Source organism: Cryptomeria japonica, chromosome 1, assembly GCF_030272615.1.
Source record: "Cryptomeria japonica chromosome 1, Sugi_1.0, whole genome shotgun sequence".
NCBI lineage: Eukaryota > Viridiplantae > Streptophyta > Pinopsida > Cupressales > Cupressaceae > Cryptomeria > Cryptomeria japonica.
In genome coordinates this window covers 456,121,654-456,137,218 of record NC_081405.1, presented here as the reverse complement: position 1 = coordinate 456,137,218, position 15,565 = coordinate 456,121,654, and the positions used below count along the sequence as shown (strand labels likewise).

The 15,565-nt window shown below is 38.4% G+C and overlaps 1 protein-coding gene across 1 annotated transcript in view; it reads left to right on the top strand.

The window, feature by feature from the left end:
• Window positions 1-15,565, top strand: part of LOC131064422 (nucleolar GTP-binding protein 1) — a 184,686-nt gene that overhangs the window by 38,700 nt on the left and 130,421 nt on the right. The window contains exons 2-4 of the mRNA XM_057998564.2: window positions 1,561-1,712; window positions 15,198-15,318; window positions 15,486-15,550. Coding sequence (XP_057854547.2) covers window positions 1,561-1,712; window positions 15,198-15,318; window positions 15,486-15,550 — 338 coding nt within the window. The remainder of the gene's footprint in view (window positions 1-1,560; window positions 1,713-15,197; window positions 15,319-15,485; window positions 15,551-15,565) is intronic.

Here is a 15,565-nt window from a genome sequence, read left to right as displayed (position 1 = left end):
AACAGCCCAGATTCACGTGAGAAGAGCTAACCCAGTAAGCATAGAAGCCTTGGCATCAACAATTATATCACATAGCTGAAAGAGGCCCCTGATTTATTGGACGTGGCTTACAGATTCTATTCTGTGACATCTCCATGCTCTGCTCTAACTATCCATTTACCTACAACTACTGCTTCCATGCTCTAAGTTCAGACTTCAGAGATTCCCTGGCCCAAGTTACCAATGGGATTCTTTTCACCCTAGGTTTTTGAGCACTTTTTAATATTTTATTGGTGTCGTGATTGAGAAATAGGTAAGAGGATGAGAATATTGGTGCTCCTGCTGATGTTTTTCCAAGAGTCATAACTTTTCCACCTTTGGTAGAGCTAATCCAGAGGTTTGTTTTGCCCCAGTAAGCTTAGCCTCTGTTTTATCTGCACTTGTTATAGCACTGCTAGATTCAGAAAAAGTGTCAAACAAAGGATTGTGCATTCAACTGAATATTTAATAAGCTCGGGATTTAAAATTGAATCATTAGCAAAGAGAACACTATGTAACCATTTACCTACTGATAAAGAACTTACCTTGTTTTTCCTCTGCATTTTAATCACCCGGATCCAGCGAATAACCAGGAGCATATGTGACAGTCATTTTTAAGCTAGGGGTTTGAGGGTAACTTTACTGGATGGATCTCTATGGATAAATCAGCTCTGAAAGATTTCTGTTCATATCAAATCTTGCAAAAGCCTGTGGAAAAGAGATCCCACAACCTTCCTTGTGAAATATTGAGCCAATTTCAATCAGTTGAACATGTTGAGAATCATTGTCTTGATGATATGAGATTTCCACAATCCATAGAATTCATCTGTGAGGAAACTTCTGGAATTGATTGTGTGCGAGTTTTTGAATCAACGTTTTGGATCACACTCCGTGCTCCATCATCAGGATGAAAGAGGCACTAGAAGCAAAAGATTGATGGATCACGGAGTGTGATCTGAAACGTTGATTCAGAAACTCGCACACAATCAATTCCAGAAGTTTGCTCACAGATGAATCATTGTCTTATTTAATCCTCTCAAAAGCTTTATGAAAATCTATTTTCAGGAAGAGTGCCTTTGACAAGATTTGTACCCATGCAAGATCTTGCCATGTGATGAACTTATCAAGATTAAATCTTCCTGTAATAAATTTAGTCTGGTCCTTCTGGACTCTTTGAGCCACAAGCAATGTAATTCACAAGGCAAGGCCTACAGCTAGAATTTTTTAGCGCACATTCAGGAGAGTGATAAAATGCCATCCAACATTCAGGAGAGTGATAGAAATTTAGAATGCCATCCAACTACTATTTCTGATTTCTGATCCTTGAAGATGAGTTAAAGAGGTCTGTATTAAAGAACGAACTCATGGAATTAGAATATTTGTAAATTTTATGCCATACTTAAACATATGAAACTACAAGGATTTTTATTGTTTAAGAAAATTATATTGACAACATGTTTTCAAACGTAGTTATCCTATAATCAAGCAGATTAATTGAAATCTTGAAAATGCATGTGAGGTAATTGTGACTTGATTTTCCAGGTTCAACTTTCCTTATGAATGTGTCAAACACAGTAAGATTGGCATTTTGTGGAAAAGCACGCAAGGGAATCTATGTGGCTGGAGCTGAACTCAGTGGGAACAGTTCTGTTATACCCACAAAGGAAAAAAGTCACAGAGTGGCAGACGAAAAGGTGATTACAATCTTCTGTAAACAGATAACAACACCTGAATGTTTTGTTTGACAAAACGTGGCACTTATTGCAAATGTTCAAGTCTTGCATACATTCTATAGGTATATAATAATTTATAACAGATTAAAGGTATTGATAGATTAATAAAAAATAAATATAATATGAAATTTTGTGTGGCTGTTTCTATCTGCTTTGCAAAATTATTTTGTTGCTGGAGATTGGTTTATCTTTAATTGTGTCAAAGGATAAAAGAAAAACTGTTTTATGTAGTGGCTAATATTGCTGACAATGAGCTCTCTTTCATATAGAACTTAGAAGTTACTAAAAAATAGAAAATGCTATGAAATGATTGATTTATCAAGGATAAACAATTCAAGCTGGGTGATTGGGCTCTCTTATATGATTCACAACATTATGATTCAAGGGTAAGATCTAAACCAAATAATAGGAACCCTATGAGATGGAAATTATGTTTGCTAACAAAGTAGTCAAGTTGCATACAATAGATGGTGAAATATTTTTTATTATGGTAAATGGTCTACACTTGAAGTTTTACCACAAAACATTGTCAAAAAAAGAATTCAAGTGTTTGCTAAGTAGTCAAGTTGCCTACAGTAGAGGTGATATATTTTCAATAATGGTAAATGGTCACCACTTGAAGTTTTACCACAAAACATTGCCAAAAGAAGAGCTCACCAAGACACTACAGCCAAAGGTGGACGTTGAATTAATCAAAGGCATCACTCTATCTTCAAAAGTTACATAGTAGTAATTTAAAAAAAATAAAATCACTTAGTGAATATCCATGGGCATTTCAACATTGCTTTCATTCCCAAATCAGATAATCCAGTAATGTTTGTAGATTTTAGACCCATCTCGCTCTGCAACACAATCTACAAGGTTTTTATGAAGGCTATATCTCTGAGATTGGCTAAATTGCTTCCCCACTTTATTTCAGAAGAGCAAGAGGGTTTTGTTCCGGGTAAAGAAACATTTGAAGGTGCACTAATAGCCCATGAAGTGCTACATTCTAAGAGCATAAGCTAGCAGCCATGATTGTTAAGCTTGACATGATGAAGGCATATGACAGGGTCAATTGTGCAGTCCTTGAGCAGATCCTTCTTAGATTTGGTTTTGCAAAAAATGGACCAAATAGATTATCTCCTGCATCTCAGGTGCTAAATTCTCCTTGTTAATTAATGGAAGCTCCTGTGGTTTTTTCTCCTCGTCTCAGAGAGTTTGACAAGGTGATCCACTATCCCCATACTTATTTATTATCTTGGCTAAAGCTTTGAGCTGCTCTATAGCCTCAAAACACCGACTTGGTCTATGGAAGGGAGTTAGTATTCCCAACACAGATATTGCTATTACTCAGCTTGTTTGCTGATGACACTATTCTATTTGCGGAAACAACCATGGCGGGAGGCAAAATCTATTAAAGCTGTTCTTAATTCACATTGTGAGCTGACAGGTCAACAATTAAATGCAACCAAATCAAAATTTTTCTTTCAAAACTACTCCCATGAGATCTCAAGTAGATTGTCAAATTATTTGGGCTTCAAGCAAGATGTCCTTCCATGCAAATATTTGGGGATACCTTTGTTTGTTGGAAAGAATAAAAGCTCTTTCTGGTTGGGTATTATCAAGTCTATTAACAGCAGAATTTCCTCCTAGAAGAACACGTGGCTTTCATTAGCAGGTAGACTCCTCATGATTAAGTCAGTGCTGTCCACAATCCCTAATTACATCATGTCAGTGGTTCCCATTCCAAAAGGTATCTTGTCAAATATTGAAACAAAGTTGAAAAGTTTTCTTTAAAAAGGTATTAAAGAGTCTACAAATAAAATCCATCTACTTTCTTGGGAAAAAGTATGCAAGCCTAAAATATGTGGGGGGTCAAGCATACAAAATATAGAGGATAGAAATTCAGCCCTTGGAGCCAAACTAGTATGGAAGTTGTTCTTGAACAATAATTCCAAATGGACTTCTATTCTGAAGGCTAAATACTTCGATAATATAGGCCGGAGAGAATATTTACAGTTCTAAACCCTCCTTTCGGCTCTCAGATGTGGAACTTCATCCTGAAATGTAGAAAGGTATTCGTTCCCTAGATGTCCTGGGTAATTCATAATAGGAAAAAAAGCCTTATTTTGGGAAGACTCTGGAATGGCTTCCCCCCACTAAGCAAAACAAATAGTTTAGTGGAAGCAAAATCTTTCCTTAAGGAGGCTTGGGGAAGTAAGGTCTATGACTATCTAGGTTTTAAAGAACAAAATGGGGTGAGAATAGCTATGTGGAAAGACTTCTCCACCCCTATTCCTAAGGACCAAAAATCAATGCTTCATAATTTGCTCAGAGATAGGTTCATCCACTACAAGGATTCTCAGGATTGTTTGATTTGGACTCCCTCTCCCTTAGGTAGTTTTAAATTGAATCTAGGCTATGATATTATTAGGGACTCAACTCCAAAGAAGAACTCCAGAGGCTTTTCCTTTTGCTAGATGGAAGTTGGTCTCCCAAAGGCAAGAGCTTTTGCATGGTTGGCCTTGAAAGATAGAATCGTTACCAGTGACCGGCTCACCTCCCTTGGCATAGCTCAACTATTTTCTTGTGTCATGTGTGGTCAGAAAACGGAAACGAAAAATCATCTTCTTAACTATCCTCTTGCAAGGGAATGTTGGTATTGGTTAATGCAGAAATTGCATTGGTCCTCACCATTGCATTTTGACCTTGTTGAAGTTTTTGATTCTTGGCCTATTCATTTTTCTGACTCTTTCTTTGGGATCTTGTGGAAAGTGGCTCCAACTATTTTTGATATGACTATTTGGTGGGAAAGAAATAAACACAACTTTAGACGAGAAGAATTCCCTTCATAATGTTCCGCCGACAGTTCACAAGTCCATCTCTAAGACTATGAAAGCATATATCACCAAATATAAAAGTACTGACTCTGTTTTTAGTATTTACATCATGGGATAACCTTGACCTTTAGGATTGGTATTTCATCTCTTTACCATTTAAAGGAAGTTTATTGAATAATGCTTATAAGAAATTAATAGGAGGGAGGTCAAATAAAAACCACCAAATCCTGAGTTTATTAAGCTGAACTTTGACGAAGCATCTAGAGGGAATTTGGGTATCTCAGGTGTGGGTTGTGTTTTGCAAGATCATAAGGAATTAAGGCTCTAGCAGCAAAAATTCCCTTGGATTCTAACAACATGGTTGAAGCTAGAGCAATTCTGGCTGGTATCAGATTAGCAATTCAATGAAACGTCAAGAAATTGGTTATTGAGGGGGACTCTTAGAACATCATTACTTGTTAAAAAAAGTTTGAATCTCCTAGCTGGAAACTCAATTACATCCTTCATGAAGCTTGGGAAGCCTTGCGTTTTTTCTCTGACTACCACATTCTTCATTGCTTCAGAGAGGCTAACTGACTAGTAGATGGTTTAGCAAATGTGGACTGTATGTCCCCTTCACGAAGGTAAAAACTACTTCTCTAGTCTGGACATTGGGGCGGATCGTATTTTAGCACCAATTGGGTACAATGATGCGAGTAGATGACTTCATCTTCCCATTCCAACTTGTTTGGGTTAGCGTACAATTTGTGTCTTATAATTTTCCAGAATTCTTCCACTTGGGCTTGATTAGACATTTTACCTTTTGTGGATTTTAATGCTCTTTTATTTGAAGTGTGTAGAATTTTAGGAGTGTAGTCCTATCTCTGCAAGATCTCCTTTATTGGTTTCTCTGCATTCTCCACATGTGCGGCAAATTACTCCTTGCTCTTATATCTTATTGAGTTTCTTTGACATCATATACTTCAGGACACGCTTCGGATTTTGGGGTAGTGTCAATCGCTCCTTTATTTCTCCATGCATGATCATGATGTCACTCCTATACCAATTCACTTTTTTTCCACCTCCACCTCCAATTTTATCGTTTGCACATCCTAGGAGCGTGTGAAGTGTGCATCTAGATGGTTTATTTATCATCATTTGTATTGGGGCTTCAAGTTTTCTCTTTAAATGTGCAAGTGTTTGTTCATTTCTTTATTATTTTGTGTTTTCTCTTGGTGGGTGGTGCAGTGTTTAGCGAGCTGCTTCATCCTTGTGTGCTTTCATGGCCTACAAACCTCGAAATTGTAGAATTGCCATGCCCATCAAAAGATGGGAATTTCCTGTTTCAAGAGCATTTGCTCCATCCTGCGAGGAGGATCTTTAAGTAGGACTACCCCAAAGTTGAAAGATCCATTCGTGAGGTTATAGGAGAATAATTACTCAACGTGAAGGCCCGTCGTATCTGTTGATGTGTTTTTTATGCACATGCAAACACAGAATAAAATACCATAAGTATCTTATCATCTCTTGAACAAAATCTCTCGGATGCTGAAGATTAGCTTAAGGATCATTCGAGACGATTCCAAGGTTGATGAATGTAGGGTCACTATGTGTGGATAAGCTCAGTTGGTTTGATGTGATTATGTTGGAATCACAAGGGGACTTACATTCGAATGCCTGAATGCTTGATTTGTTGGAACTTTAGTCCTATCTACTCAATTGGAAGATAAAAAATAGCGAAAAAGGTAGAGTTTGAGAGAGTCGATTCTAAGACCTAGAATGTAAGAACATGGATGAATGACTATATGGAATCCTACCAGGCGAGGTCTCACCATCAAATTGAACAATTTGACACAAGCTCAATGCAATCTTCTAAGGACGTTTCAAAGATATTCAAACCAATACCACCAAACATTGATCACCATTCAAGTTAATGCATAAACAATGAGTGTAGGATGATTCGAGGTTAAGCTCATGTTATTCCAGTTGACCACACAAGGCACACTCACAATTAGTAAGAGGCTAGTGGTATGGACTAAGCGGATTCCACATGCATACATTCAACAACTTCTTCCATTCAATCTAATTTATTAATTATCTAATGTGAAGATCCAACAAGAAACCATGCACATTGTAATGAAACAACACACTTCACCATAACTTCAATGAAAATGGGGTTCATTTACAACTTAGGCAACAATTTCTGCCTTCTCTTCCTACTCTACTTTAACTTCTATTCTATTCTCTTAAGACTGTCTACTGACTATTAACTCACTATTAGCTATTAACTATTAGCCTTTACAAATGAAGAGCCCGAGCTTTATATAGAGAGCTCATTTACAATGAATGGCCAGGATTGGATTTCCATCAACGACCAAGATTTTTCAATAAAAACCCTAATTAGGGTTTGTTACAACAAACTTCTCCATAGCCAATGAGAAAATTACATTCCATGAGTGTGGACCAATAGAAATCAGGGGTAGGTGCCTCAGAGTTTGTGTCGTAACTGGTGAGTCAGATACATTGAATCAAGACATGCAGATGTGGATCCCCTCTAATTGGTAGAGATAGTGACTGGGATGATCACTAGGATGCGACCTCCAACTTGTCCTTTGTAGGTTTGATCTTCTAACTTTGATTAACTCTTCTGAAACTATCTGCTTATTCAATCGTGCTCGATGTAGGCTTCAATCATAGATGTGCGAGGTGTAGATCTTAGTTTTGAAGTATTGATGTACTTTTGATGTCACCACTGTCTTTCTCCTTTGAAACTCCAAACCTTTTCTTTTGTGACTATCTTCATGTCCTGCAAAACAAACAAGCAAGGATTACACATACTTAATATAGGTTGATTTAAGCATATAAAGAGGATTCGCCATCACGAAGCAACACTTGAAGTTGCTTTTTGCTCGTGAAGAGGGGCTCTTGAAGTGTATTCCATCCTTAACGTTCATTAAGTTTCTCCTCGCCTTAATCTTCTTCATTTCCTTGAACTTCGCTCATACCCTTCAAATTGTGAAGTTTGCTCATGTCTTAATTCTTGAAGTTCATTTGTATCCCTTGGTTTGTAAAGTTGGAATTTTCCATTGAAGCCCCCTTATATGAAGCTCGCTTGTCTCAAACATGAAGTTAAAATTCGCTCATGAAGCTTGATTCATGAAGTTGACATTCGTTCTTATTTCTTAATGTATGAAGTATAACTTCGCTTCACTTCTTCAATTCATGAAGTAGCATTTCTCTCAAAAACCTTCTAGGATGAAGTTTGCTCCTTCACTTTAATTCATGAAGTTGTAAGATCACTCCAAATCGGTAGTTCATGAAGTAACAACTTTGCTCCAAATCTGTAGTTCATGAAGTAACAACTTCGCTCCAAATCGCTGATCCATGAAGTGAAAAACTTCGCTCTAAATTAGTGAAACATGAAGTTGCTTCTCTTAATTCTTTCTCTTATTTTTATCCAACTTCATTCTTAAAATCGCTCCACTTAGCAAGATCATGAACTTCGCTCCTTATCCCAAACACATGAAGTAGTAAACATCGCTCCAAAACCTCAACTCATGAAGTTCGCTTCAAAACCTAAACTCATGAAGTTCGCTTCAAAACCTAAACTCATGAAGTAACAATTTCGCTCCTCCTTAGCAATTCGTGAAGTGGAGGATTTCGCTTGAAGCTTGCAACTGCTAAAGTTATCAACTTTGCTCATCTCTTTTGATACATGAAGTTTGAATTTCGCTCCTAGTTGCTTGAACCCGAAGTTCGCTCCTTTCTCCTTGAAGTTGAAGTTGTAAGATCGTTCTACTTCGCTCCTCTAAATGAGATCATGAAGTTCATTTGATATTGTATCTTCTTTAGGCGATTATCCTTTTCTTATTCAATTTCACTCATGCTTATGAAATTTGCTCTCCTTGGTGGAAACATGAAGTTCGCTCATCTTTCTCAACTACCGAATTAAAAACCTCACTCACTCCCTTCAACTCATGAAGTAAGCATTTCACTCACCTCCTTCAACTCATAAGTTGGGAATTTCGCTCACTTTCTTCAATGCACAAAGTAAAAAAAACTTCGCTCATCTCCTTTAACTACCGAAGTTGATTTTATTCACCTATTTATATCCAACTTCACTCTCAAGATCGCTTCATTTTGCTAGATCATGAATTCCGCTCCAAAGTGCTCAAGCATGAAGTTGTCAATTTTACTTCAAAATGCAAACTCGTGAAGAATAAACTTCGCTCTAAAGTGGTGAAACATGAAGTTCGCTCCTATCAGCTCCAACATGAAGTTCGCTCATCTCATCTCCAACATGAAGTTCTCTCATCTCATCTCCAACATGAAGTTCGCTCACCTCTTCTTCAACACGAAGTTCGCTCACCTCTCCTTCAACATGAAGTTCGCTCCAAATCGCTTGAAGATGAAGTAAAAACTTTGCTTCTCTCACTCAACTTCCGAAGTAAGAACTTTGCTCCTCTTTTGCAACTCCCGAAGTTGGAAATTTTCGCTCCAAAACCTTAACTCATGAAGTTATTTGACAAGTTAGTCTCTCCGTTAGGATTCATATATGGAATATAACATTTAAGTATAATTGACATTTCTTATACTTTAAGTTATATTCCATATATAATGTCAGGATGTTTGAGAGTGGTTTTGGATCTCTAGGAGTTATAATGCAAAATCTAGTTTTTGGAGGATCCTACAAATTTCCAGACTTGTCAAATTTCAGGACACTTAAGGATCAGGATGACATTCTAGACTTCTAAGGCGAGTTCGCTCTGACCTTGATGTAAGGGACGGGACTTAGGAGGACACTATGCAGTCAACCAAGGTTTGATTTAGCAACTTGAAGCATGACCAGATAGTATACAAAAACCCTAGGAATGATCTAAATAACCCCTAATCACTCAACTGACCTGACCTCCTTCACTCCACCTTGAGGAGATCTACTTGGCTTGATGACCTTTGAGAAACTCAATCCCTTCAATGCAAAGGCTAAGACACTAAAACGAACAACAACAAAATAAAAAGGGCTAACCCCAGAAAGCAAAAAGTGGGGTCCCCCATTTGCAATGGGGCGATGTGTGAATACCTCACAATAGTATCTTGTATTCCTCTCAGGTTTTAACTATTTTCCTATCCAATTTCTGTGATCTCTTGCAAAACTATGGCCTTCTACATCAAATTGCCATGCAATATGTCCAGGATGAGTATCGGTTTAGATTCTGGATAGGACAATCCATAAATATAACCTCTTCAAGGGGAAATCATGGGTGGGTGGTGTTTTCCCCAACAAGTATCTCAAGAAGAAGCCAGAGTATACTAAGGTGTATGATGCTTTGAAGATTAGTTTGGAATCTAACAATTGCAGGTTCTTTGGAAATGAATTGGCTTTGTTTGTAGACATGCTTATGTCGGCGGTTGCTTCCCACTTCTGTGAAGTGTTCTATCTGATCCATTGACTCCTTATCCACAAGCTTCACACCTTAAAGAAGCTGCATCTTCGGTCGCTTGTTAAGGTGATAGCTTGGCCTCCAAGATTGGTCTTTGCCTTGGCTCCTTGTGGAATATTTGAAGATAAAGATGCTGCAAATAAAGGAACTGGGGAAAATTACCCTCATTTTTAAGGTTATCTGGTTCTTTTGATCAAGTTTTTTGTTTTGCTCTTGGTTGATCAAGGCTCTCTTCTCAGTATTATATCCTGATACCAGCTGTATAGTTTTTTGTTATAAATGTATCTATCTGTAACTATGTAAAAAGCATTGGTATTGGGTCGAGACTGCCTCCCCTCTTGCAGGCATAGTTTTTTGTCTGTTTGTGATCCTTGTTTGAGTCCTCATCATTTATTGAGCATTGCTCCAGGTGGTTATAAGTCTGTAATGATGTATGAGTAATGCTCTTGGTGGCTCTACTATTTGTAATTAGTTTTGAGTCTGTAATAACTTTTGAGTAATGCTCTTGGTGGCTATAGTTTTAGATCTCGGGGGGTTGAGCTATGCTCCTCTCCATCTAGGTTAGTTATTCTCTCTGGTCTTGCTGGTTCTCAGTTCTGCTATTTTGTTCTATGTACTTCTCCTTTTATTATAGTATATTATATATATGCCTTGTGCATTTTACCCTAAAAAAAGAGAAAATCCATGGGCATTACTTGAAGAACCTTGGTCTGAAAACTTTATCTTGGTTGATCAAGGTAATAATTTATGTGTGTATGTGCATGTGCATGTGCATGTGTGTGTGTGTGGACACTGAATCAATCAAAGGCATCACTCTATCTTCAAAAGTTACATAATAGTAAACAAATCACTTAATGAAAACCCATGGGCATTATTTGAAGAACTTTGGTCAGAACTTTTTCTTGGTTGATCAAGGTAATAATTTGTGTGTGTGTGCGTGCGTGTGTTATGTATGCGTGCATGTATATAATGTATGTTATGTATGTAAACTTTTTTGATCATAGATTAGCAAACAAAGTTATGAGAAGTTGTTCTGAGTTTTAGATGTTGCAGTTTAGCATGGAAAACTTGTCTAAGTCCAGTGTTGTTAGAGTTGCAAGTGCAAGTCATATGGAGAACTCATAACCACATATTTGTCTTAGTTACTAGAGTATGCATGATAGTGTAAGTGTATTTGTGGTGTTGTTGAGATACATGCAGTGACATCTTGGAGCATGGTGAAGTTCTAGAGATACTCAAGAGGTATCACAAGCAGTTAGAAGCAATCAGGTATGTGTATCCACTACCACAAGCCATTGATGGTATTTGGTTGTAGTGTAGGAAGACGTACATGGTTTAGGTAAAGTTGGTCAACAATGTTTGACCAAGTGTGAGCAATAACGGTTTATTATGTGTGGTTAATATTCATTCAGAGAAGTCATGTTGCATGTAATGTGCAATATGCTAACGTCATAGTATAGATAAAAATAGAATTTTTGTGCAAGGCAACAACCTTGTTGTACAAGTCAATGACCTTGTTGTGCAAGGTAATGATGCAGAACAAGCTTACAAGTATGCTTTGTAAGGTGATGGCATTGTGCAAGCTAACAACTACACTATACAAGACAATAGTCATGCTATGCAAATACAACTCTCTCCCTAGATTCACGTTGTGCATGCCATTAGATGTTCCAAGACATGTTGCAAGAGGTTACTTTCATTGTTACACGAGCCTTATCAATTAGGCCCTTTCTAGATCAGCCTAGGCAAATTGTAGGATTGCTCATTTTGATTGAATGACTAGGCTTTTTGCTTTTACTTGCATGGCATGAGCTGACCAAGTGGCAGTGAGTGAGGTGGACTATCTTCTTCATGTGGAAGGAGTACATTGATGATGAGGTCAATGTCTTGTTGCTGTATGCTTTCTTTGTAGATGATGGATTTAATTTCTTAGTGTATGATTTCTTTGTGGAAGACCTCGATTCTTCTTTGATTTGTGATAGCCACTAAATGCATAATTGCATGATCTAAGACCTCAACAAGATTTGCGATTTGGGTTTCTTCCAAGTGACTGTTGTTGGCGGTCAGAGGGGCAAGCGGTGCGTGATCCTTCCACTGTAAGGCACCAACGGGTCCAAATTGAAACCCTACCACAAGAAGCGCGCAGGGGATTCGAGAGGATGGAAGGACACCCAAGAGGCCGGAGGGGGACCTGAGAGGATGGAAGGGGACCTGAGAGGCCGAGCAGGCGACTCGAGAGGCACGGGACCAAAGCGGGAGACTCTCGGGCGAGGCAAACCGAGAAAGGGCGATCCCAAAGGCACGAAACCCGAGCCGAATCTGGTTACTTAAAAAAAAACAAACCGTACGGTCGTACGGGTCTGTACGACAGTTGACCGTACGGTCGAAAAAAAAGAAAAAAAAGGGGGGGAAGCCACCACCGGCGGTGGAGCCACCGTGCGGTGGGACCACCGTGCGGTGGTAACACCAACGGTGGACCATCGGCGGTGGACATGACTGTGCGGTGGACATCACCTCCAGTAGAGAAATAAAACACGCAGCAGCCCCAAACGCACAAACACACAAACGCACTTCGCCCAACAATGCAGCGTCCACGCAAGCACAGGGCAGGCATGGGAAGGTGGCCGTACGATTGGAGGTGTCAGTGCTGTTGTTGACCGTACGGGGAGGTTGTATGGCCGGGGTGCCATCGGGGACATTACAGGAAGAAAAAAAAAAACGACGACGACCAGATTGAAAAATTATTCGATGACATTTGGAGCCAAGGCACTGCCCCGAGACCCCAGTTTATTTTTGAGCTATAGTACACTTGTTGGAGTTGGGCGAAGGGCATTAGAGATGTCACGAGAAGTGTTGTGGTTGTTCGTACTGTGAGAAAGAAGCCTGTAGCTAAGCATTGGCGGGGAAGCCATAAGCTGTAGAGGGAGACGGATTTGGAGGTTGGGAACAAACAGAGTTTGAGGGAAGGCATTGCAGGTCCGCACAGTTGTATGACACCAGGGAGTTATTCAGTTTAGTTATTAGCCTTTGGGGAGTGTGATGGAGGATTTGAGGTGTCTCCTAGCCTTTGTGCCAGCGGGTTGTGGCCACCTCCAGGCAGGAATAGTACGCTTTGAGGAACTTGGAGTAGGTCTCGGCTGGACGTGAGGTTGCCTTGGTGGATGCAGAGAGGGCTCGGGAGGAGCTGACCAGCAGGTTGGAGGCAGTACTAGCGTGAGACTTAGCTCAGCGTACCCAGGAGTTGGATGCCGAGAGGGCAATGTCGGTGGCTATCGAGGACAAATTGGCTAGGGAGACGGTATCATTTGAGTAGCAATTGGTGGAGGTTGAGACTGAAAAGCATGTTTTGCAGACAAGTTTGGTTTAGGCACAGGAGGATTGTGATGTCAAAGGAAGCACTAATGGTGAAATCCGCACTTGAGCATCGGATGGTAGCAGAAAAGGGTTTTCAGGCGAGGACGCAACAGATGTATAAGTTCCGGGCTCAACTGGCGTCAGTAGTTCTGTTAATGTCATCTCTATTTTGTATTAGGTCGTCTGGAGACGACTTCTTTTCTTTTGGGGGGGATGATGTTGGCGGCAATATTGTACACAGAAATAAAACTAGTTAATTAAGTTGTAATTGTGTTGGTTAGTTGGCAACCGAGGGGTGGTAGTTGCAGTGTGACGGTTGGCGCTCGCACCCCCTCGACATCTTTATATACTTCCGAATGTAACTTGTGTAGGACACTTATGAATGGAATAACATCTGATATATTGCATCTGATATCTATGGCATTATTATTCTGCATTACGTGTTTTATCTGTGTGCTTTAAGTTATTCACCCGAGAGGGTAAACAACTGTTTTCTCAATTCTTATAAGAATTCTTTTACCAAATCTGGCCTCAACCCATGACACATAAGCATGAAATACTAAATTTGGGTTATGAAGTGGAGATGGAAATTTTGAAGTCCTCTTGATATTTTTGGTTTGATGTTTTGATTTGTTGCTTGTTTCCAGTTGAAATGAATTGTTTCAAATTCAAAGTTGATGTTTTGATGTTTATAACTATATTGTGCAATGTTTGAAGCATAGATTGCTTATAGAAACCTGAATTGATGTTTAAATGATAATATTTTTGGTGTTTTCATGTATTTAAGACATTTTTGATATATTGAGAGATTTTTCAATGCAAGTTGGAATAATTAATTCAATGTTTTCTTGGGGTTTTTTGAATAGTTGATGCAAAGTAGATTAGCCAATGGCTGAAACTAAATAAACAAATCCTTTTGTATATTTTCATGTCCTTTTAAATGAATGCAACTGATTAACAATCTAGATTTGATCAAAATAATTTTTTTTTTTACTTTTATTTTTGTGTTGCAACATTGATCATTATATTTGATTGTTGTTGCATCTGTTGATATTTGACATTGTTTTGCACTTGGATCATGCTCTTGATTACATTTGATGTAGAGTTGTGGTTATTGGTAGAGTTGATACAGTGTTGTTTCTGTTCCTACTGTTGATTCAGATATAGAGTTTGATGATTTGGATGTTAGCATGATGATTGACCCATTGACCCCTTAATATTTTCTTAGAGATGATGATGAGTTGTCCCAAAGATTATTAGGTAGAGGCTACTCATATTGGCTACTTTGTGATTGGCATTCTTTGATGCAGATGTCACATTTGGATTTGCATTTTTATGATTATGGTAAAAAATTGTCCTCATCCCATTTTTTTTCATTTACTTTTTCTGATTTGTTGATTTTAATATGCATCGAATGTCAGTTTGCATTCTAGGTTAATACTGGTCTAGTTGATGATGCCAGAGACAATAGTGTGACCTTAGTAGTATACAATCCTTCTTATCCTTGCTTCTATCAGTTTGCCAATTTTGTTTGGTCTAGTGTGCATTAATGCTCTCCTGGTGGTCTTTAACGAGCTCCTTCATGTGTATTTATATTTGTTGTGAATTAAATGCTGTTGATGTGGCATTAGTTGGCCAAGTCAGCAAGAACCTCTAATTTTTTGCAGTTGTAATGCTAGTTTGGCTTGGTGAGAGCAAATAATATGTTTATATTTTTTACAAAAAGAATCTTCTCAAATACATCAGATGATTATGTCATGAATGAATCTATAACATCAAGTGATGCCATCTGTGGCTTTCTGCACCTGTGAGCACTTTACAAATCTAATGCTGCTGTTTTCTTTACGTAGATTGAAAAAATATTAAAATATCAAAATGTTGGTGCATTTCAAAGTCTTCCCATGGTGATGCCATCAAAGGATATCCTTTGTTCAGCAATGAGAAAGGCAAAGATGGTTGGTCCAACAAAAGGTATCCAAATAGACAAAGCACATATGAAGCTGATTTTATTTAATAGGAGACAAAGATAAGAGCTTTCCAGTACCATTGGTTGCAATGTTTTTTATTTAAAAATTTATGTACACTTTTAGTTTAATAAGGATCATTTTCTAAGCGTGTACTTTTGCAATGATTTATAGGTATTATAAACCTAGCAAAGAGAGAACGAAATCGAGGTGCCAAGCAGCTAGATGCATTGATGAAAGTATGCAGTAAATTT